The sequence below is a fragment of the Coccinella septempunctata genome, chromosome 5 (assembly GCF_907165205.1).
Source record: "Coccinella septempunctata chromosome 5, icCocSept1.1, whole genome shotgun sequence".
Taxonomy (NCBI): Eukaryota; Metazoa; Arthropoda; class Insecta; order Coleoptera; family Coccinellidae; genus Coccinella; species Coccinella septempunctata.
Genome location: NC_058193.1, coordinates 4,069,552 through 4,094,647, shown reverse-complemented (window position 1 = coordinate 4,094,647; position 25,096 = coordinate 4,069,552). Strand labels below are relative to the sequence as shown.

General features: G+C 36.6%; 1 protein-coding gene across 1 annotated transcript in view; it reads left to right on the top strand.

The window, feature by feature from the left end:
* LOC123312827 (nose resistant to fluoxetine protein 6-like) overlaps nt 1-25,096 on the top strand; it is a 73,188-nt gene that overhangs the window by 5,469 nt on the left and 42,623 nt on the right. Inside the window, exons 3-4 of the mRNA XM_044897342.1 lie at nt 14,342-14,535; nt 14,670-14,746. Of these exons, the coding sequence (XP_044753277.1) occupies nt 14,342-14,535; nt 14,670-14,746 (271 nt within the window). The remainder of the gene's footprint in view (nt 1-14,341; nt 14,536-14,669; nt 14,747-25,096) is intronic.

Here is a 25,096-nt window from a genome sequence, read left to right as displayed (position 1 = left end):
ATGAAAAATTTCCGATTTGTACATAATATATTCATACGGGGGGTTGTATTGTGTTGTTCAAAACTTTTCGAAAATTTCAAGTACAGGTTGTTCTACAAGACGTGGATTAAAAACTATTTTCATGATTGCACCCGCACTATCAACAACTCATAATGAAAATACATTAGTCATTATCCTATACAAATTTCTTGAATTCCTTATGAAAATAACTTGAGGCGATCGAAGTTATGCCGATTGAAAGTTTCAGACGGAATACATAAAATCTCGTATTTCTAACACGAATACGATTAGAATACATTTCGAACGCAGATTCCGACACTCAAAACTCTTGAATGTACAATCAATCATTCTTGAGACACCCTGTATACATCTGCACGGCAGCATATATTTAGACATTGCAACGTTATTGTGCAGATCATACAAAAGCACTTTAATCCTTCGATAAGGATAGCTTTTGTAGAATAAATTATTAATAGAAATTTTAACATCTAGGTATATGGTTGATTCACGATAATTGCTTTAATGGGTTTTCGAGATTGACGAGAATAAATATTCTGTCGAATGCAGAAATTATGGATGGGGCTACTTCATTCAAAATTTAAAATTGATGGACAGTGGACTTCAAAATGGTAGCTTATAATAATTTGTTTCGATGAAGTTGTTGCAATAGTAGGCAAAGCATCAGGTATAACAGAGATGACGCTGAAAATCCTGAATATTCTCATTTTCAAATACATATAATAATTTCTTTGTCAGTATTCGTTATGGCAGCTTATCATGACCTTCTTCTTCTTCTTCTTGAAGTGCCTATCCTCTATGGATGTTGGCTATCACATTGGTCCAAATAACTTTATTCACTGCCGCTCTGAATAGAGCTGTCGATGTCATTCCAGTCCATGTTCTTAAGTTTCGCAGCCAGGATATTCGTCTTCGCCCTGCTGACCTTCGGCCCTCTATTTTTCCCCGCAGAATGAGCTGAAGAAGGTGGTATTTTCCATTTCGCATGATATGCCCGAAGTATTCCAATTTCCTGCATCTGACACATTGTAGGTATTCTAATTGTCCGTCAATGAGTTGCAATACCGTATAGTTTGACAGGTGGTGTACCCATGGGATTCTGAGCATGCGTCGATAACACCACATCTCAAATGCATCTATGCGCTTACATGAGGCATCAGTAAGGGGCCACGCTTCTGCTCGTACAGAAGGGTTGAGAGCACATAGCATTTTAGAATTCTTATTCTAGTATGAATGTTGAGGGACAGGTTGCATAGTACTTTACTCATCCTGTTAAATGTACTTCTTGCTTTTTCGATTCGACATTTTATTTCCCGAGAATGATCCCAATCCTTATTCAAGGTGCAGCCCAGATATGTAACTGTTTCGGCCTTTGTGAGGGCTATATTGCCTGTATGTTGTCGATAGGGTTTTTACTGATAATTAGTGTGTGTGTCTTCTTACAGTTTATCTTCATACCATATTTAGTGCATGCAGTCCCTACACGGTCTATAAGTCTCTGGAGCCCTTCAGCAGTGTCTGCTATAAGGACGGTGTCGTCAGCGTATCTGAGGTTATTTATTATTTCACCGTTTATTACAATTCCATCTTCTAGGCTGTCTAATGCTTCCTTAAACAGATGTTCTGAGTAGACGTTAAATAGTAGTGGTGACATTATACAACCTTGGCGTACTCCTCTCCTTATGCTAAACTCCTCTGATGTTTCGTTTTCGACTCGAACATTGGCTTTTTGTTGTAAATATAGCTTTGATATTATATTTGCGTATCTGTCATCGATTCCGGATCCACGTAGGATTGAGATGATTATATCATGTTTGACTCTATCAAAGGCCTTTTCAAAGTCTATGAAGCACATAAAGACGTCTGTGTTAACGTCCCGTGCTCGTTGAATCAGGACCTGTATTGAGAATAAGGCCTCTCGGGTACCCAGTCCCTTCCTGAAGCCAAACTGTGTGTCGCTTATTCTCTCATCGAGTCTTTTATATACGCGTGCCTGTATAAGGAAAGCTTTTAGGATGTGACTCATCAAGCTTATTATTCTGTGGCCAGAACATTTATTTGCGTTCGCCTTTTTGGGTATTGGGATGAATGTCGACAGCAGCCAGTCATTTGGCAATTGACCGCTTGTGTATACTTTGTTAAAGAGGTTGGTAAGCAGTTTTATCTGTTCTGGATCCAGCAGTTTGAGGACTTCCCCATGAATCTGGTCTGGTCCAGGAGCTTTGTTGTTCCTTAGTCGGTTGATAGCTGATTCCACTTCCTCTTGTGTAATGGTAGGTCCTTCGTCACCGACCATCGGGAATCCATTATCGATATTCTCGTCTCCGAAAAGCTCCTCCATGTATTCTTTCCATCTTGCAAGTTTTTTTGTCCGTCTCTGTTATGATGTTGTCATTCGAGTCTAAGATTATTCCTGGATCCCGTCTTTGATATCCTCCCGTTGCTTCCTTTATTTTCTTTATTTATCATGACCGTTTGAAGAAATCAAGGAGAATGATACTCCTTGTGTTGAGAGGTCCACTCTTTTTAAAAGTTTGAACATATTCCAGAAAAACAATAAAAGATTTGAGGGATATATCGCGCCTAATTAGCCTCTTCGGCAATAAGTTAATGGATCAAAGACAACTTATTTTTTGAAGTTCTATCATCCCTTCTATCATATTCACGCTCGAAAGAGAAAGAGAAAGAATAACATTTTCAATTTGGGGTGGTACTGAATTGTTGTTTTCTTTTGGGATAGATTGGTGAGACATGGTTATTCGCGTGAGTACTTCGTTGCTTTGAGGCGGAGTATTCTAGTTCACATGTTAAATGTAGTTCGAAAACATAAGCTGAATATTCTCAACGAAAAGAATACTATCAACCTTTATACATATCTATATTCATGGTCGAATTTGGGTTGTCTCTTATTGTGTAGCCTATAAACATATCATTGTAACTCATATGCGTGTATGCAACCCAACACGGTTTATAAGATGGTATTTTCCTATGTGGGTTTCCATAATTGTTCTTGCCTTTTTTCACCTAGAACTCCCTGCCTTTATTCTGCTCAAGTATCCCTGGTCGGACTTAGTAGAGCTAAGTGGGTGACCACTGTACATTTTTGTTTTTAAAAAGACCACCAAAAAAAAAAGGAACGAAAGAAGATTATTTGCAGTCGTTTCTGATTTTTTTGCTATTTATTTATTTATTTCTCTTTGGGATACAAACGGGACGAACCAAAAAAGTATCCACACAATACATTTACAATAAATTCAACTTACATCGACCAAAAATACACAGCAATACAGTAACTTAACATAATAAACAATATTTCCGAAAAGCAAATTTGTGAGAGATGAAAGCAACTCAACCAGCGCTACTGTCAAATACCGACCGGAAAAACCGGAACATAATGGTTCGGAACTTCTTCACTGTGTCAGAAAAAATGTCCAAACCTTTCCACCGAGACAAAAAGTTGTAGGACCTCATTGTTCTGTGCAGGGGAGAATACAGGAAATACATAGTAGGTACTAGCCTGCTGCAAGAAGAAAGTGTTCGCGTGTCGTGTGCTATAGGGTGCGACAACCAACCTGACTTGATGAACTAACTCGATACAGTCCAATCTGTCATTAACGAGCTTGTGGGCAAGCATTACATCAGTCATCCTTCTGCAAGAGGTAATAAATTCATCCGGCGGTACATCTCTCCCAATGTCAAACTGGAGGGGAAAAAACGTGCTCTACAACATCTGAGAAACCTTCTCTGGACACTTTCCAACTTATCGATGTAAACCCCGTAGCGTGGGTTCCAGATAACCGAACCGAAACTCAGGATGCTATTGGCATATGCTAAGTAGAGTGTACCAAGTACTATAGGACTCCCAAACTCATATGAGGTTCTAAAGATAAAGCCAAGCATACGATTCGCTTTTTTGGTGATATTGTATATATGTTGGTCAAAAATCAGTTTAGAATCCAGAGTAATCCCAAGGTCTTGCATGTTAAATCTATCTGTAGAATGACGAATAGAGTGGAATATCTTCAGGTCATCAGCGTACGGGAAGGCAAAAATACAGACCCGAAATAGTCAGAGAACCGATCACAAATCTTTTGACCATCAGTTAGAATGCCAGATATAGTCTGAAGTTGAGGGATTATAAAGGATATCATACTGTAGCATATCTGTTTGATGATGCCAGAAGAGGAGGTAGAGGTTAAATTATTGAAGCAGCTTTTGGGGGAGATACAGAATAACAGGAAGGAGATGAGGAATTATATTTTTGAAACACCATAAATAAGTGACTGCTATACATTGGGCAGTCTCAAAAATAGTCTAGTTAAGGTGGAATTTGTATCTTATCGAAGTAAAAAGCTCATCTTCGAGCAAGAAATCAAAATGTACCGAAATATCTATTGCCAATGACTTAACATTGCAACAACGTCAAGGAAACAAAGCTGGCATGGCGAAAGCCAAAGCCAGTACATCAAAGAAAACTTATACAATTATAATAGACTCGTAATAGGACGGAGCGTTCACACCCTGCAAGACTCGAGAATTTCGGAGGAAGAGGTCAAAATAAATAGTGCTCTAAATACTCCAAATACTCACAAAATATGGCGATGCTATCATGAAAATTCAGCTGGAATCTGAAACTGGACCATCTAGAGAATCGGAGAAAGATAGGTACTTGCGCTGGTGTGTTGGAAGCCGAACAGCTGAAAAGTGGTGGGGATAAAAAAATACTTACGCCACATTTGGCAACGCATTGAAAGACCTATATGAGTGAAGAGAGATCTCCCCCAAAGGAGATCGTGACTGATATGAAACTTCGGCATAAGTCCGCGGCAGACAAGAATTATTAAAGCACATAAATTCCGAAGAAAAAATAATGGAAAAATAGAAAAAATAATATGAGGACTATAACATCATCAAGATTGAGGATATCAGGAAACTGAATACCATGAAGTTGGGTCAAGAATTTAAGATAATTTAAATGAATATAAGAAGCATGCAGAAAAATTTCACTGAATTCGAATTATTTCTTGACTCGGCTGCGATTGACTTCGACGTGACCATATCAACTGAGACTTTCCATGTAGAAGATGTGAACTTGTTTAATTTAATTAATTAGTCTACAATGAGGGAAAATATAATAAAATCGACGGAACAAAAGTACATGTAAACAAAAATATTGAATTTGAACACTTTACTGTTAGAATTGGAGACGCAACATCATTGGAGATTAATATTCAACGTAAAGGAGAAAAACTTTAACTAACTGCGTTATAGAAATGGCCACAATATTCCAATACCGAGTTCAATGAAGAAATGTCCCTTATCTGGAAGGGAGAGAGCGCCGTAACAAGCATATCATAACAGGCTATATAAACATAAATTCATTATCAAACGAATATTTAGTAGAAGAATATAAAAATATTATGAATTTCTTTGTTCTCACATCACAATGATAGTACACGTCCAGATAATCAAACGTGCTTAGACCATTTCTTTGTGAAGGGAATGAGTTCGGAATCTTTGAATACCGTTGGCATTATCTTGCAGAATTTAACCACGGTCCATTATTCCACATTATTATACACCGATTTGAAAATGAAAAGAGTCATCAACAAAGAAAATCTGACAAAAAATATGTAAACTATACAAAATTAAGAAACTTACTGAGAACTGAAAAATGGAGAAGAATTCAGGATTTGAATGATACTGACGAGATGACTGAAAACTTCATGAATATTCTGAATCAATACATAAAAGAAAGCACCTCTACATTATACATAATTAAAAAAAGGAGGATTAGAAAGAATGGAAGACAATTATTCTGCAAGAGATTCATAAGAAACAAAATATGTGAAAAAGTATAGAAAGAACAGAATAATACAATTATAAAAACTGAATATTCTAACGACTCAACAAAAGAAGTGGAAAAATACCATAAATACTCTTCGAGCGAAAAAATCAGCTGGGCATGATGGCATACGCTCAGAAACACTAAAGGAAATTAAACAAGAGATAGAGCAACCTTCAACACATATTATCAATAACTGTTTTGATGAAGCTGTTTTTCCCAAACTAACGAAAAATAGGAGTAGTGAAACCATAATCCAAAGTGACAAAAAAAAAGAGAAACTATAAACTGATTACTCTTATATCGAATATTTTTAAGATCTTTGAAAAGCTTATTAGAGTGCGCATGACTGTATTCATAAATAAGCACAATATCTTGTCTATAACCAGTTTGGATTTCGGGAAGGCATATCAACAGAAGACACAATAAAGAAGGTCTCAGATTTTATACACAACAACATCGATAAAGACAAACTATCTCTGGTTATCGTGAATAGACCTAGCGAAAGCATTTGATACCGTCTGCCATTAAAAAACTGGCAGACAAGCTTATGAATTAAGGATTTCGAGGAAAAATTAACGAACTTATTGAAGGCTATTTAACGGACAGGACATAAATGGTATCATTGAACGGAAAAGTGAGCAAAAGAAAAAGTCTCACCTATGGAGTACCGCAAGGCGCCGTCCTCGGACCTCTGTTATTTAATCTATACAGGATGGGCTTTTTAAAACGAAACAGACGAGATAACGGGCGGAATAAATTTATTTCGAAAAATGAATGTCGATTTTTCTTTCGAGGGTCACAACATTTAAGGTCAAATTCACAACTATATCGCTTCAACCCTTAGTGTTAGAAAAACAACCCCTAAATTTTCAATTAGAAAGATGGGGTAAATTTCACCTCATTTAGAAGGTCTTCTCATCCTGAGTTCAGCATATTGGTTTTTTCTTCATTTGATTCATTGATTCTTGAAGTATTGACATTTCACGTCACGATAAAAAAAAAGCTTAGGCCACTAAAACCCTGGATGTCTCGCGGTCTGGTAGTCTCGATAAGGAAGCGCGAAAAGATGTACCGACAATATAGATTGGATATCAATAATCTAGAACTGAAAGATAAGTTGAGAAAATATAGAAATATGTTGAATGTTTTGATTAGAAATGCGAAAAATTTTTACTATAGCAGTCAGTTGGATGAAAACTTCAACAACATAAAAAGGTGAGGAAAGTTGTGAACCAGGCAACGGGAAGGGATAGTAAAAGGGAAGTAAACATAGAAAAATTAGTAAACGAAGACGGAGATGAAATTGTTGACCACTTTGAGATAGCAGATCACTTTAATTCTTATTTTTGTGGTATTGGAGAAAAAATGGCTGAGAAAATAAGAAAACGTACTAACCCACCATGCTCGGATTCCAGATCTGAAAGAGTCGGCCATACATTATTTTTGTCGCCAATAACTGAAAGAGAGATAGTTAGTCAAATCAAATCGCTCAGGTCAAATGCCGCCCCAGGCCAGATTCCATTCGGCCGGATACTCTCAAGCAGGTAGCCTCTCAGATCTCGAAACCTCTGGAACATATCTTGAACTTATCTATGGTAAAGGGTGAATTTCCGACAGCACTCAAACAAAGCATTGTTTCTCCAATTTTCAAAAAGGGGTCCAAGGTTGATGTCGGAAATTATCGACCTATATCTGTAATAGGTAGCATGGCGAAGGTTTTCGAAAGATGTCTTAATACCAGATTCACCGAATTTTTTAATAAACATAAAATACTATCAGATAGTCAATACGGGTTCAGATCTGGAGTAAGCACCAGTGATGCAATTTTTGAAGTCACAAAAACAGTTTATGAGTCAATTGATAGAAACAAGAAGGTCATCGCCATGTTCGTAGATTTGGAAAAAGCATTCGATACGGTCTCTCACGATATTCTACTTGAGAAACTTGAGCACTACGGTGTTAGAGGTAAACCTGCTGACTTAATTAGATCATATCTTAAAGATCGAACTCAGATAGTAAAAGTTCATAATGCTAAAAGTAATGCAAAAACAGTCAACTACGGTGTTCCACAGGGTACAGTCTTGGGACCCTTGTTCTTCAATATCTATATTAATGAAATGCTAAAGTTAAAATTTGATTCTGGTATCAGGGTTGTAGCCTATGCCGATGATACTGCATTTATATTTAGGGGAGATACGTCAGTATATTATCACAGAGAACTATATTTACGATTTATTTCGCATTAGTACAGTCAACCTTGGAATATGGTATAGTTGGTTGGGGCGCAGCTTATGATACTCATCTCGAAGGTTTGAAAACAACTCAGAAATTCATTCTGAAGATAATTATGAAAAGGGATCGTTTCTACTCCTCCCACTCTCTATTCGAGGAAGCTAAAGTGTACAAAATTGATCAACTATCCCACAAAAATGCTCTTTTAATGATCTATAAGCACCGCGAAAGTTATGTCAGGTATGAACATCCTTATAGTACCAGAGGTCAATTCGAAAGTCCAATACAAACACCGAAGATACAGAAAACAATTTCCCAAAAACATGCCTTACATGTAGGGTTACGATTGTACAACGCCTTACCCCGGGAGATGAAGCACATAAGTAACCTCAAACATTTTGTTAGCAAAATAAAGAACTTTATCCTTAATTCTTAAGTTGTACTGTGCTGCATTAATCTCTGTCCATGATGTAAGAACTGATGGTGTAATTATGATAAAATGGATTCATGTATATATTTAAGCCGGCTCAAAACGTTCTACGTCGTTTTCCGACACCCAATCTCCACTCCTCTCTATTTGCCCACAAATCCTCAGGTATGTCTCTATCTCTTAGTTCTCTGTCAATTCCCTCTCTCCAGCTCAGCCTTGGTCTACCTCTTCTATTTCTCCCTAGTGGTTTCCACAGCAATGTCTGTTTGGGTATTCTGTCTTCTGGCATTCGTTGGACATGCCCAAACCATACCAATTGTTTTGTTCTGATGTCGTCCACAATTGTGTGTTTTATACCCATGATGTCTCTTATTCTTTCATTCCTTATCCTTTCAGTCCTAGAACTTTCTGCTGCCCTCCTCCAAAAATCTATCTCGGTCGCCAACAGTACATTCTCCATTCTTTTTTTCAACCGCCAAACTTCACTTCCATAGGTTATCATATTTCTTACAATGGTATTATATATTCTCTTTTTGTTGTCTTTGGATATTCTTTGATCCCATAAAACTCCATTCAACATTGATATCGCCTTCCTGCCCAGAACTACCCGTTCCTTTATCCCCTCATCCATCAACCCATCTCTAGTTATTTTCAATCCTAGGGACTTATATTCCTCACAATCTTTAATTTCTCGTCCATCTTCCAGTACGACATCTTCTCTAGTTCCTGCTATGCTCATTCTTTGGGTTTTCGCAATATTAAGTTCTTGCCCCCATTTCTCATACTCTTCAATGAGTTTTCTTGTCATGTACTCGAGGTCTTGTTGGTCTTGGGCTAGTAGTATTTGGTCGTCCGCAAAAAACAATGTGTATAGGGTTTTCTCGTCATTTAGGGGGATTCCCATTGCTCCACATTTCTTTCTCCATAGTTGTAAGGCCTTTTGAAGATATATCTTGAAGAGCACTGGGGAGAGGCAGCATCCCTGTCGTAGTCCTTTTGTGATGTGTATATAATTTGAGAGTGTATTCTTTATCTTGACTCTGGCAGTGGAGTTCTTATAAAGATTCTTGATGGCTCTTATCAAGTTAACGTTTAAGTTAGTTTCTTCCAGCGCATCCCATAATTTTGTCAAGGGTATACTGTCGTAGGTTTTTTGGAGGTCCACAAATAATAAATATAATTCCTGGTCTTTTGCCGTTTTCTTTTCTATTATCTGGGTCAGCGTGAAAAGATGGTCTACGGTCGATCTTCCCGCTCTAAAACCCGCTTGCTCTTCCATTTCCATCTCCTGATACTCGCTTTCAATTCTCCTCTTCAATATTTTCCCGTACACTCGGCTCAGAGTGCTTGTAACTGCCAGGCCTCTGTAATTTGAACAGTCATCACGTTTTCCTTTTTTGAAGATTGTAGACATGTATGCCGTTTTCCAGTCGTTCGGGATCTCAGCGCCATTAACACACATCTGAAACAATTTTTGTAGGTGTCTAAATAAGTCTCTTGTTCCATGTTTTATTAATTCTCCTGGTATATCTCCCGGTCCGGATGATTTTCCATTTTTCAGTTGTTTACATGCTTCCTTCACCTCCTGGAAGCTCAATCTTATTAGAGATGCGGTAATAGTTATTTGTTGTGATATTTCATTGTTCGATTTGAATTGTTGTCTATTTTCAGTTAGTAGGCTTCCAAAATATGATTCCCATTTGCTCATTGGGATAGTAGATATGATGTCTTTATCTTGATTTTGTCTTAATTGTTTCAATAATCTCCAGCTTTCTGTACTTCTTCTTCCGCCAAGAAAAGTGTTAATGTGGTTACATTTTCTCTCCCAGTCTTCATTTTTCTTCTATGTTATTTCTCTCCGAACTTTGGCCTGTATTCTTTTATACTCTTCTTTATCCGTATCCTTTTTGGTGTTCAGGAACTGTTGGTACTTCAATTTTTTCTCTTTTATGGCTTCCTCTATATCAGGATCCCACCAGTAGGGTTTTTGTTTCCTTGTGTTTTCGTAATGTCCCAATACCTCCTCTGCAGCCGAGTGTATACATTTTTTAATGAATTCGTAATATTCATCCGCATCCGCATGCTCCGAGAATCCTTCCATTAATTTCTGATCAAGTCGTCTCCTATAAAGTTGTAACGTACTCTCATGCTCCAGGCTGTCAATGTTGTATCTCACCGGTTTCAAACTTTTATCTCGCTTCTGTTCTTGTAGATCCAGTATTTGGCCCTTTATTCCAAAGAGAATTTTCGCTCTGACTATGTGATACTACCACATGTTGCACCCCTATGAACTCTTACATCTTGCACTGTCAAATTTGAGGTTTTCTTCATAATTGTGTAGTCGATAATGGATCTTAGTTGTTTTGTATTTTGTATCCAGGTGTATTTGTGTACATCGCGATGTTGGTAAAAACCGTTCATTATTTTCAACTCATTTTGTTCGCATACTGTTATGAGTCGATTTCCATTGTCGTTCTTTGTGTTTTCTCCAAATGGCCCTACTGTTTGTGAATTGTTGCTTCTACCAACTCTACCGTTTAAATCAGCAAGCAAAATAATTTCTCTTGATTTTCCCCCTCTAGATATCTCGTAGTTTAGGCTTTTTCATTTACTAGAGCATCGTCGTTTATTCCATATGCCCCCAACACTGTAATACGATGACCCCATATGGTCATGTTCATCTTGATGATTCGCTCATTGACAGCCTCCCATGAGTGAACGTATTTTCTCAAATGAGTTTTCATCAAAATAGAGACTCCCTGTTGAGCTCTTCGATCTTTATCCACCCCACTGTAGAAATGGTCATATTCGCCAAGGTTTTCTGACCCTTTTCCTTTCTTTTTGGTCTCTGTGAGCACCACAACATCCAGTCCGAGGTCTTGGATCTCTGCTATTATTTCATTCACCTTCCTAGACATACCTTGTACATTCCACGTTCCAAAATACATTGTCCTTTTCCTTTGCTTTGTCCGTACCTCTTTAATCCGTCCAATTCCGAGACTCTGATTGGGTTTTTTAGCATTTCACATTTTTTACGGGGTATAGGGAGCTAGCCTATAGCCCCAACCTTCCTCCTTCACCCGGGCTTAGGACCGGCAGTGGTCTCTTCCGAGCTACTCAATCCACCCTTTAGAGACCACAGGCGGAGTTATGGATTCATGTATATGTATTAATTTTATAGCTATATTTTGTTTAAGTAAAATCACTGTTACTGTCAGGCACAAACCATAGGTTTGAATGACAGTATTTCTTTAATGTTATTGTAATAATTTGGTTTAATAAATTGAAATTGAATTGAATTTGAATTTGAAACAACTATGGTATTGTCGTCAAGCAAGCTGTCTGAATCAAGCGAATTCGTTCATTTATTTTGTAGATTTGATGAATTTCCATAACTGCCATACACCAGACATCAAAATAATGTTCATTTCTCTCATCAACAATGAAAAATAAAGAAATAATTTCAATTTTTTCTGCCAAAAAAAAACCATTTTCACCTTAATTTTTGAAGAAAGTAAAAACCAATAATAATTATTACGTTGTCTAATGTCGACAATTGACGGTTACCATCGTAACCACAGAATGAATTAGTCCAATAATTGATGATTTCATATAGCATGGTTAGCGGAATGACTGGTACTGTACGAAATTCAAAATAGAATATCTCGAAAACGAATGAATTAAATGAGAAAAAAATTAATACCCTGAATTCAGCATAAAAGGGCCTTTCAAATGAGGTATCACTGACCCTATCTTTCCTATTCAAAATTTAGAGGTTGGTGTTCTAACACTAAGGGTGGAAGCGACATAGTTGTGAATTTGTGTTTAAAAGTGGTGCCCCTCGAAACAAAAATCGACGTGTCCGAGCATTTTTTCGAAATAAATTTATTCCGCCTGTTATCTCGTCTGTTTCGTTTAAAAAAGCCCACCCTGTATATAAAAAGCCTATTTGAAATGAGCAGCAAGGCCGAGATCATTATCCTGAATGAAGATGATTCTTGAAAGAATCTGAAGAAGAAGACTACAGAAGATTTCGTCATTTTATCGAAATGGTTCCAACACAATAAGCTGATCTTGAATACTGACAATACTAAATATCCCAACTTCGCATCAAATGAGGCTAGCCATCCAAAAGTAGAAGATCTATAGATCAATGACCAACTTCGTATCCCTATACTCATTCCATCAAATATCTCGGTATCTCTATAGATGAACACCTCAAATGGGACGAGCATAGACATTTTACAAAAAGGCTGAAAGGTATATTGTATAGATTTACATACCTACATTGAAAAAAGCTTGATTTCAGTAAAATATCTATGTATACTTTATAATACCTTGGTACAGTCTCAGCTTTCTTATTGAATAATTGGATGGGGAGGTGTCCTAGACATTCTGCAAAAGTAAATTTTGAAAATAATACATGGAAAAAGAAAGAACTGCCCTAGTGAAACTATATATAAAATATATATAGTACTTGATATACGACAAATATGCTCAAAAAAATGATAACAAACATCCATCAAAACAAAATAACAGTTATACCCAGAGAACACTATTGTTCCACGAGAACAAAACTAAATAATTTCCAAACGCTAAGAGTAAAAGAAGAGAGGACACAGGAGCTCTACATATATAGCATCAATTTTATACTCAATGATACCAACAACAATAAAAAAAATTAGAAATAAAAACATATTCAAAATTAATTTAAAAAAATGGTTAATTGAAGGAGATCGAATCCAATTATACAGACTAATAAACTCAGCCTTAAGAAGTATAATTTAGACAACACCAAAACCTTGTGATTTGAATTTCCCTGCTAAGACATCACATTGAAAAAGAGAATCCCGAACATTGACAATTCAGCACGTTGACGTCAACTCCGGCTACCACAATGCTTCCCAAATAATGAATATAAATTTATGGCTATGCTATTATATACTTAGTACCTGATATTGCATTGAGATGTAAACACATAGAAACGGCTTTTCAATTTGAAATGGCAGTTATCGTCTTTGAGAGCGAATAACTCACACTTTTTATGAGTTTATCTGTCTTAAACTGATCAATAAACTCTATATTATTAATATTATAATTTAGCAAAGTGCTAACGACTTGCATGCTTTCTTCTGTCAGTTTTATTTTCTAATATTTCTTGAAAATAAAGTGTACTACAGTTTCGAAAATAAATTTCGAAGTTTGAAGTTTTTTTTTCCATCGATAGGAAAGTTTCTTCAGCATTTTTTTTCATGAGAAGAACTCAGAGCTGAGCAAAAGCATTGTGCGTAGTCTTTTTGAATGCACTTGAAGTATCATCAACGAATACACGGGGTACTTCTGTGTGGGATTTTTTTATTTTTGAGTAGAAAACCTAGCGCGTTTTGCCTTATTCCATCAGGGTTTTCCTGTAAAGGTACATGGAAATTAACAAAGTTGACAAATAAACAAGTAAATAATATAATTACCCGTCCTGCCAATTATCATAAATATCAGCGAATACGATCATTGCAGCGATCGATAAAGTGAATTCGTAGAAATGGGAAAATTTGATATCTCTCCCAAGAATCTTCTCTGTGTCGATGCAATCGCGGAGATCATAGACCAAAAATGACAATAATATAAATACTATAACAGAATAATTAGGAATATCTGAACTATCAACCCATTGTTAAATGTGGCAGCAGTACACATTTTTAAGTTTAACCTGAATACTCAACGTAATTTGTAGATATGGGTCAGTTCGCATTATAATAGAATTTTTACTTCAAAGATAGTCAAATCAAATTTGATAAACTTTACATTTTCCATAGACACTTCAACATGTAACACCTTTAAGAGGATCGAAAAAATCTGTTCTGCTACCGTTTAGCCTTGGAATTTGTCTACCCAAGCAATGTAGTAATAATTCTGCTTTCTTGAAATTACTGCATCTTCAATTTGATGAAACATTATGTATCACTAAAGAATCCTACAGTGAAATGACAACGAAGGCTAGGATATCATGGTAAGTGAAAATATTTTCATCTATAAGACATTTTCTTGAGGATACCAGAAATTCATTAATGATTTTGAATTCACGAAAACAATTAGAATTAAATAATGCATTCATTTTAATATTTGTGTGCTTTGTTTCAACAGGTATGTCATCCTGGCCTTTTTCATAGTGGCAGTCATTTCAACGATTTATGATGTCGTCATAGATTATAATGGAAAAGGTGAGTGAAAATCATCACACTAATGATTTGAAATTGAAATCCAGAAAAAATTTAATTTCAATGTTGGTGTTTCCAAACTCCTCGACTTCGAAACTTGTTTGGGCTTCTTTGCAAGGAAGACAACAATTTTGCAAGGACTGTCGATTGCGATTTCCACTTGAAATTGAAATTCACATTCTCGATAGAAATTTCTTTCCTAATTTTGAGACTTAGGAATGTACGACATCGGCAAGTTTCTTTCGAAAAATAGAGCGGCGGCCAAAGTGATTGCTTGGTTGAAAGCTGTAAAGTCTTCTGGTAAACCAAGCTTTACATTTGTTTTCATTCGAAACACGCTTTGATAACTAGGTTATTAGCTGATATCGTATGTTACACTAGAACACCGGCATACACGGTCCGGTCATAGAGAGGTAATAGTGGAAAAAGTAAAGAAAATTCTTATTTTTTCATCAAAAAATTAATAAGGTACATATTTTCAAATATACTCTATAATATTTACATTTTCCATTCGAAGTGGGCATCAACTCTTTTATTGCATTGACCTTCTGTGAAAAATATTTTTCGTTTTTTTTTGTCTAGCGCCTAAACAAATAAAGTTGAGGGTTTGCATCACGGGCTTCATAAAATAGAACGTGCGAAAGGTATGAATTGTCGTGAATTATGGACCATCCTTGGGTATTATTTATTATAATTGTGAATGCAAATCGCACTGGAAATTGCAGACAATGCAGACGTAGCAGAGGTTTCGTGTCAGCATTATGAGGATAGTAGGTATCAGAACGACTTTTTTTTAATTGTCCTTTCATACGTCGTATTGAACTCGATCCGAACGGACGTGTTTAAGAGAGCTCCATCAGTATTTTACGGAAGTGCAGTATAATTTGATATTTGTTTCCGGGAAATTTTTACCAACTCAGCTCTAACCTGAGATATTTCTAGTGACCTAGTACATTATCATTTCTTGAGTTTCATTGTGCTGTTATTTGCGAAATCAACAATGCGTACATGTAGTAAATGCAATCAGACAGTTACGAAAAGAAATCCCGCCGTTATCTGTGCGGGTTTTTGTGGCGGTGACTACCATGCGAACGGTACATGTTCTGATGTAAAGCGGGGTCAACTGGCTGTTATCAATGAACTGCCTGGTGCTGGTTGGAAGTGTGCATCGTGCAGAGGGAGTTTCCCTGTCCACGGTGGTGACTCACGTCCTGAGGCGGGCGGGTCGCGACCGAGTGTTTCCCGGACCGATTTTTCGCGCGAGCGGCGCGAGAGCCGCCTCTTCGCGCCTGATGCTTTCGAGTTTGTCGAGCCTTCTCCGGCCAATTTCTCCTCCCTCGTTGGTCAACTCACGGAGGAAATGAAGGGCTTGAAGAGATCGATGAATTTCTTCTCCGACAAATTTTCAGAATTTGAAGCTAAACTTTGCCAATTCGGTGAAGCGATGGTAGCAGTTTCAAGATTGGAGGAAGAAAACGTTGCCCTCAAAAAGGAGGTGTCCATTCTCAGTAGCAGAATTAATAACATAGAACGCCATAGTAGACAGAATAATGTCGAGGTGCAAAATGTTCCGTATAAGTCTGGGGAAAATTTGGTTGAAATGGTGTCTGGCATTGGCTCGTCCTTGGGAGTCCAGGTGGATCCTGGCTCTATCGATTATGTCACTAGGGTTCCTACGGCACTTAAAGATAAACACAAGATTGTTGTTAGATTCTCCTTGAAGAATAAACGTGATGATTTCCTAGCTGCCTACCGTAGGAAACGTCTTGCCATGGGAGTCTCACATTCTGGTTTAGCAGTGGCGAATGTAGCCGAAAAATTATTCATTAGTGAACACCTCACATTGGCAAACAAGATAATTTTTAGGGAGGCTCGAACATTGGCAAGAGAAAAGGGATACAAGTACGTATGGACTCAGAGTGGAAATATTCTTATTCGGAAAAACGACACTTCGAAGATTATCCATATTGCTTCGGAGGCAGACTTGAAACGACTTTAAGCGAAATACGTTTTTTGACACGCATCATAGAGGAGTTCTGATTCATGGTGAAATCGCTGAACGTCTATTATCAAAATGTTCGCGGGCTGAGAACTAAGTTAAGTGATCTATCAGCGATTGTGTGGAACCCGCAGTATAAAACTTACATAGACCGAATAGAAAAGGTTCAAATGAAATTTCTGCGGTTTCTGGGTTCGAAGTGTGGTCTGCGGTTGAATAGGCGGGATCCTGGTAATTATGAGATAAGGTTGAAACACTTCAGAATGGTCAGTTTGCAGAATCGCAGAATCATGAGTGACATACTCTTTGCTAATAAGTTGCTCCATTGTTCGGATGCTTGGTCGCTGTAATTGTTTTAAAGATTTGGTGGATGTAATCGGTCTGAGCCACAAAAATGTTAAAAAATGTTTGAGTTGCCATTTCCGGGAGACCCCTAATTGATAATGTTTTTATGTGTTTTCTACTTCACTGTTTTCTTCCATCTTTTGTAGATCTGTGTTACCATATCTAGGTATAACTTAATATAGTATAAATGATAAATTGGTAACTTAGGAATTCAATATTCTTTTTCTGTGTACTTTTTTTCGGGTTATGTATTATGTACTTTCGTAAATTGAATACTACATTGTGAACATTCTTTTGGGCATTAGTTTGCCTGTTTATGTTCTTTTATGAATAAATAAAATAAATAAATATAGTTGCCGGAAGTCTGGTGCGGATACATAGCTTCATATTTCGTAAGATAATTACTGATGCAACATAATATGAGTGCAGATTATATAGTGCTAATACAAGGAGTTCTTGTAGATTTCAAGATTTAATTAGATAATGGACGACATAATCATGGGTTGTAAGTCTTCGCCAGCAATTGTATTTTGTATGTTGAAATTGAGGAGTTATCGACCGCCTTTCTTGATTTCTACAGTTGGTTTCTTGATTCAGTGAAATGAAAAAACTGAATTGAGAATAAAAAACAGCTGAATAAGCAGTGCAAATTGCTTTATCACTAATGCTGTGCAATTGCTCTTGAAATACTATTTCAATTTAATCGTTCCGCAAGTGCATACGCTGTACACAATCATAACACGACTCTACAAAAAAATTTTTGTTCTTTGTCCTAACGTTTATACTAGGATTTTCCAGTTAATTATGCACAAAAACGAAAAGAAAATAACTTTTTTTGGTATAAAGTTTGCTTTTGTGATAGTTATAGTATTGATAGTCGTTCTTCATTTTTTTTATAATTTTTAATAATTCAAAAAGATCGTCCGATGAGAGTGGGGTGTTTACGTTTTCAAGGTGCCGCTAGAGGGCACTCGAGTCATAAACAATGATCAGGTGTTGTTTACTAGCCCAGATAAACTTCAAATATCGTCAAGAAAGTGTAAATACGATGCTGATGCATTTTGTTTTATATGTGGTCAATTTATTATAATTCGTGACGTGAAATACGAATTAAAGACATCTCACGTTCTCTCTGAAGCCTATGAAGCATATTTTGACTTTCCTGTTTGGAATCAAGATATGCCATGGGCTCCACATGTTGCTTGTTTTTAGTGTAAATGCTATCGTTGAATCAGTCTCCTAAACACAGAAGCAAACTTTTTCATGCCATATATTTTTTTTTCGTCTAATTAGGATCTAAACTATCGAAATTTTATGCTTTGCAGTCAAAGTCAAATTTGGTGTTGACCCGTGTAATCAGTGTGAGGGTTCTAACGTACTTTAATATCAGGGATATTAAATCAAATATTCATTTTGTTCATCATGTGACCTTGATTTGGAAATCATTTGTAATGTTCAGCGAAAATCAGCTGCGAACAAAATCATCCAACCACCAAGATGGTTTTGAAGTTGTCGAAGGTTCTACAACATTCTGGGTAATAACACCAAAGATTTTTTGTGCAACCTCATATTGATCCCAGACGATTAATTGGCATTCCTGTGAGATATAGGCCTTTCCACAGTTCCTTGACAGGTTGCACATTTAGATTTCAATTTGTTCGCCTATTCGAATGCGCTGTTCAGACACCTTTCAACAATGAACCTGCAATTCCAGATAAGGCAAGTACCAAAGTTTCTCCGATCTCTGCCGACATCCAAGAAATAAAAAATTACCAGTATAGCCAGGAGCATCCAGAACGGACATTCTTGCGTTGCATCGCTAACAGCATTCATCAAACTGTCATAAGCATACTTTTTTTTTTTCGAAAGTGTTTACTTTTTTAGTGCTTCGAGTAAATAATGTTTCGCGTCTCATCACTTGCATTGCACGATTAAATGCAGTTATGCCTAATTGACTCAATACCTTTCTAGATATTGCAAGAAGACATCATATCAAAGTTAGGTTGTGAATTTCTCCGGTGGATTGCAAATCTGTGTTCCCTGTTCTGATGGGCATCTGCTGCAATATCGGCAGACATAACAAAATGATTGTATTCGTTCCACAAATCCTTAGACCCCCTTGGGTAGCATGCTTAGGTGGTAGCAATGGCGGCTCTGCCATGAGAGCACATGAGCACGTGAACCCCCAAACAAAGTAACGTAAAATCAAATTTCCTCTCTTAACTAACCAATAAATTACCTTTCTTAAGTTACAATATTATTTTGTACCTATATAGTATATAGTATATATTTATGAATAATACGAACATGACCCAGCGACGAAGACTTAGCAGTGCTTTTCTCTCTTGCCGTCCACATACGTCGGTCGCACGTTCGAACGAGTAGGAGGGGTTTACGACGAATTGCTAGACAATTTTTATGAGCGGGCGAAGGGGGATGTACGCCGATTTAACTGAAGCAGGAGCACAACTTCGCTGTGCACAAACAGTGAAATCTACGGAGATCTCGTTCGGACTATTTATCCCTAAACGACACGCGACGTAATTCATGAGGTGAAGTAGAAATTATACGTTCATTGTTTGCATTATGAATGCAACAAAATTTGCTGTGGAATATTTAAAACAAAATTTTAATTCATTGAGTTATGAAGAAAAACTCCAAGTTAAAAAAAATGGTAGACCAAAACCTGGACGCCATTACTTTTTTGCGCAGACAAATTTGAACAGTATGAAAACCGTTTTCCAATGCAGCATTTAGATACAACAGTGGACGCATATCCATATTTTGATAAAATTAGGTTGAAAACCGAATTAGAGATTATTTACAGAAGACCTGATTTCAGAAATCTTAGCGGTGCTCTCAATTTGTTGAAACTTATCATTGAAAATAACCTATAACTGATATTTTCTGAAACTTTTTCCCTTCTCCAAATAGGTACTTGTGGCAATTCCGATGACGACATAGAAAAAAAATTTATTGAAAATTCACAAAATTTTAACGATGTGGTTATAGATAAGTTCGCTGCAAAGAAGGAAAGAAGAAAGGATTTCATTTTCAAACACTGTACAGAATCTTGAACAATTATGTAAATTTGTGAACCTTTCTCATTCAATAAAATCATTGGCTTTTTTAATTTTGTGAACCCCTGCCTCTTAGGCCCACGAGCCGCCACTGGGTGGTAGTAAGTCTAAAACATAGTTCGAATTTGATCAGCATTTCACGAAGCTACAGGCTACAGCTTCTGAGAGTGTGTAATTCCAATTAGGGTCATTCTCAAACAATTTCAAACGTTGGCAGGCTGCTCTATATGTGGAAAATTATGCATCAGCAAAAGTAGATGTTGAAGCACAAACTTTGACTGACAGCTTTTCGGCGAGATGAAAGTGGCTGTCTTCAATTTCGGCGTTGAAATTATTTTGATGATTCATTACAAGTGTAATATTTGGATATTTCTATTTTATTTTTATTTATTTATTTATTTAACATGTCCTGACATGTCCTATACACTGTGTATCAAGTGTCTTAATGGATCAAATAAATTTATTATTATCATTATTATTATTATTATAACAGAGGAACATACACAGGTAAACAAATACCCATAAAAATGTTCACAAATAAATTAATCAGTTGCAGAGGTACATAAGAATAATTCATTCTAAAATATTTTAAATTCGATATTATAAAGAGATAAAAAAAAAGAAAAAAACATACACATTGCATTGCCCACTACATGCTTCTGATCAAATAATCGTAGAACAAAGGCGTTGTTCACATTTCAAATAAAAAAAAAGTATTGTAGACGGCGGTTGATTAAATCGACCATTTTCAAAATGTACGACTTAGTGAACAACAGTTTGATGTCTGTCTTATATGACCTTGTACCTTACAGTAGAATAAGGAAAGAGTTGGAAAATAGGGTTCACGCGATATCAGTCTGGAAATGGTATTTTGTGAAATGTAATACAGAATTGAAAATGAGTCGGTCAAGTAGTGTAATTTATTCCAAGAATTTATAACTGCACTTTGTCCATGAATATATAAGGGGCGGTACAATTTTTGAAATAACTGCTTACCATTGAATAGGTGAAAATTAATATTTTCAGTAATAATTCTCATATACAGATTTAGCTGTGAATAATTTTATTTCAAATTAGCACCATCAACCCAAATGGGCAACAGCCGAAAAAACCAGAGCTAGGGCAATCGTTCGAAGAGTAGTTGCATCAGCACCTCATGAAGTAGCAGCTAGTTAACGCTGGATATTATTCATAGTTTTCAACAACCGACGCAAATTTCCTAATTGGGCTCTGAAATGCATGCAAATGTGGAGTTTATACCACGGGACTTTCTCGCCATCCGTATTAGCCATAAGGGGGGAAAGACTACCAGTAGAAGTTGCGAATATTACAACAATTTCCAAATTCATGGGAAACACTTCAGAACGCTTTTTCTCACTTTCAGCAGATTTCGAATTGTAGACAATGGATAGACTTCGAGAAATTTTTCAGGTGGAGATTCATTGAAAAAATCCTTCACTTCGAAAAGTGAAGAGCATAAAAGAAATTTTGTTCTTCAATGAAAAAATTCCCCTATTTTTTTTCATTTTGACAAATTAAAATATTTCTGGCTTTTCCAGATGACGAACTGATCGAATTGAATTATAATGGAAACCTCATAAAAAACAGTGGTCTCTGACGTAAGGATATTTTTCCTTTTGAATTGACCAATGAAACGGTGTAGATGCCTCTTAACTCGTAGATATTTTGGAATGAAATTATGTGCCAAAAAAGAATTGCAAAAAACTGCACCCAATTTTCTATATTTTTGATATATTTTTGATAAATGGTGGAGGTCCGGGATGAAGGAAATCAACTAGATGAAACTTCTGTCGACGTTTCGATTATATTTAAATCATCTTCGGGGCTCTGAAAAAGCAATACAAGGACATTACACAACAATACAAAATGGCCAACTCAAACAAAAATCAAAAATCAGGGATCCCGAACTTGAAGGATCATTAACTTTGAATAACCATCCAAAAGTATAAACATATATTCATATATAGGAAACGCTACTGACAATCTGAATGAAATAAAATGAATCAACAATAAATAGATAAATGGATATAGGCAGGCAATGAACAAGTAATTAATAAAAATTTCAAAATTAAAAATTGTGACTCACATCATCGGGTGACTCCTACTGTCCCCTCAAAAAACACGTAAAATAGTGTCAGGTACAGACATAAGGGAAACTGAAATACAACCACCGTGAAAAACCTGTCAATATTTCATACGGCGCGCAGGTTGATAATGAAATTAGATTATGATTCAAAGAAGTTTCGGTATACAAAACACACAAAAAATGTTAAAAAAAAATGTTAAAAAAGCGGCTTCTGAATGAAATGATTGCCATACCATATCTGAACAAAAGATCAGATGTAGATAATTTGAATTCGGCATATTTCAACTTGTTAGACCGCATTAAAGGTATAACCTAGTACTCTTCATCAATTTAAAAAAAAAGGGAAAAAAAAGAAGGAAGAGAAGAAAAGAAGGAAGAGAAGAAAAGAAGAAAAGAAAATATTTGATGTTTGTCCTTCGGCGAAACGTTTCTAGATTTCTCTTACCACATGTAGACGTTCTTGCATATCAGACTTGTCATTTGTGAATTTGTAAACATAGGTTCCATGTTGTGTTATTGCTGTTCATTTCCTAATATTTTAATGATTAGACTTGGAAAACCAAAAACTTAGCTGTAAGTACCACATACAGAAAGATGAACCCTTGAATTGCCAATTACCTACTGGTTGTTTTTCGTTATCTTGTACTTGTTCAGTGTACTTTTACCTCTGTGCATTTAAATCAGTGTAAATGTGTTTTTTGGAGTATTTGTGTAGATGATGTCAAGATTTTCAATGATTTGTACATCTCATTTCAGAGCCCTGATGATGATAATAAAAGTTATCGAAACTGTCGGCAACTAAATAAATTGGTTTTTTGTCATCTTCAGACCTTAAACCCATTAAAAACTCAACTTATATTGAAGAAAATAGGTCGTTATAATTCAAACTACGTATAGATACAAAACACAGTCATAAGGAATTTCCTTCCTAACGACCGTAAATTTAGCCGTTTTCTTTTAACCTGGCAATTATATTGCCAGGTTGCCAAATCATACCTCAGCACACCTTAATACAGGTTGGTTCCGTAATCTTACTGTTATTGATATCCCAACTAATGTTCTGAGTTTGGGTGATAAATTCAATTTGCCCTATAGCAGGTTTAATCCTCCACCTTTTAAACAACACTGAGTATGTTCTTTCGTTTTGTGTGAACGAGAGTAAATCGGTTGAGAAAAGGAATAAATTCATCAATTTAACAACTAATTATCTTAACAATATGAATAATTTCCACAGCAGTAATGATTTCATTTCCAAGTGCATCAAAGAAACAAAACAATTTTTAAAAAATCATAACGGTCTATTAATTCTGAAAAGCGACAAGGGTAATTCCACCCTAGCGATGACAAAGAACCACTACAATAGCAAAGCTTACTCGATCCTCAATGATAATTGCACGTATGAAAAACTTCCTTCTGATCCTACCAGAAAGGTTCAAAACTGCATCAACAAAACGATAACTAGACTTTACAAGCAGAATCACAATAGGCACCTTTACACTAACGCTCTTTCCTGCGCGACTAGATCGCCCCGTGCCAATCGCTTGCGAAAGAATGCTAGTGTAAGGGCAAATCATTCGCCCGGTTTTTGGACGTGTAAAAACTCGCGAGCGACTAGCCCGAGTGACTGAGTTTGTGTAGATTCGGGGCGATTGTGTATTCGCGCGGGTTCCTAATTGAAGAAGTATATACGTTCAAAATTCGCAAGTACATGTAGGTATGTATTAATTAATGATTATTCATACAAGTCTTTAATTTAAAAGGAACATGGGAGATTCAAGCTACTGGAGCAGGGACTTTATGGATTCGCCATCCATTCTCAAATAGTTCCTGAAGTCCATAGGAAAATTTTCACGCAACTCAATCAAGAGTCTTCTTTGGAATATTCAGTTTTCGTTTTTTATTCAATTTGTTCATTTCAAGCTATGGAGTGCCGCTAAAACCGTTGAAAATTTCAACATGCCACGAGTCACGCCAACCTCTCGCTTATAATGAGAGATTTCGAATTGGACGCTCCAAAGCACACGCAAGACTGCGCGAAAAGCCGTTGCGACCACAAGACAAAAAATAGTTAACACGCGCCACTCCATACCGCGCGAAAACACGAGTGACTGGCACTCGCGATTCGATCGCGCGCGAAAGAGCGTTAGTGTAAAGGTACCTATTGATGAATCAACATACAAATATTTGCGTAGCGTAAATGGCGAGTCCGAAAATTTATTTCTTGTCTAAAGTACTCAAGGATGGTATTCCGCTTCGGCCAATTGTTAGTTTCGTTGGCAGTCCACTTTTCATAAGTTCGGTTTTCATAAGATGACATCGCTAATGCCCACGTTTCGTTTCGTTTTGCTCACCCCTCAGTTTATTTTGCTCACCTAACATTGAGTTATAGACAATTCTAGTGTAATATTACAGCAGCAGAGCACCTCAGCGGATCTTTTCAATATTGGTTTCATCAGAAAGCTCTCGTTTTGCCCCGTTTTGCTCATAAGTCCGTTCATTTTGCTTTCTATACTTTACCAGTTTTCCAGGAATTTTTTTTTTCACCCTAGCGTGTGGGATATCTCTCGTTCAGCTCTTTTCAAATATGCAATTAGTTTTTCTCTGTCTGCCACTTACCGTTACCGAGATATAGATAATTCGATGAGCCCTCCTGGTGTAATAACACACTAGCAGGTCTAAGGTAGTACCCAACAAACTGTCCAATAGCTGTTGAGTACACTTTTTGATATGCAACACCACCTCTGATATAAAAGGACTCGTTTCGCTCCTGCTCTGAAGGATTTGGGTAAATCACAGAGCTTAGTTAGTTTGAAGGGAAGCAC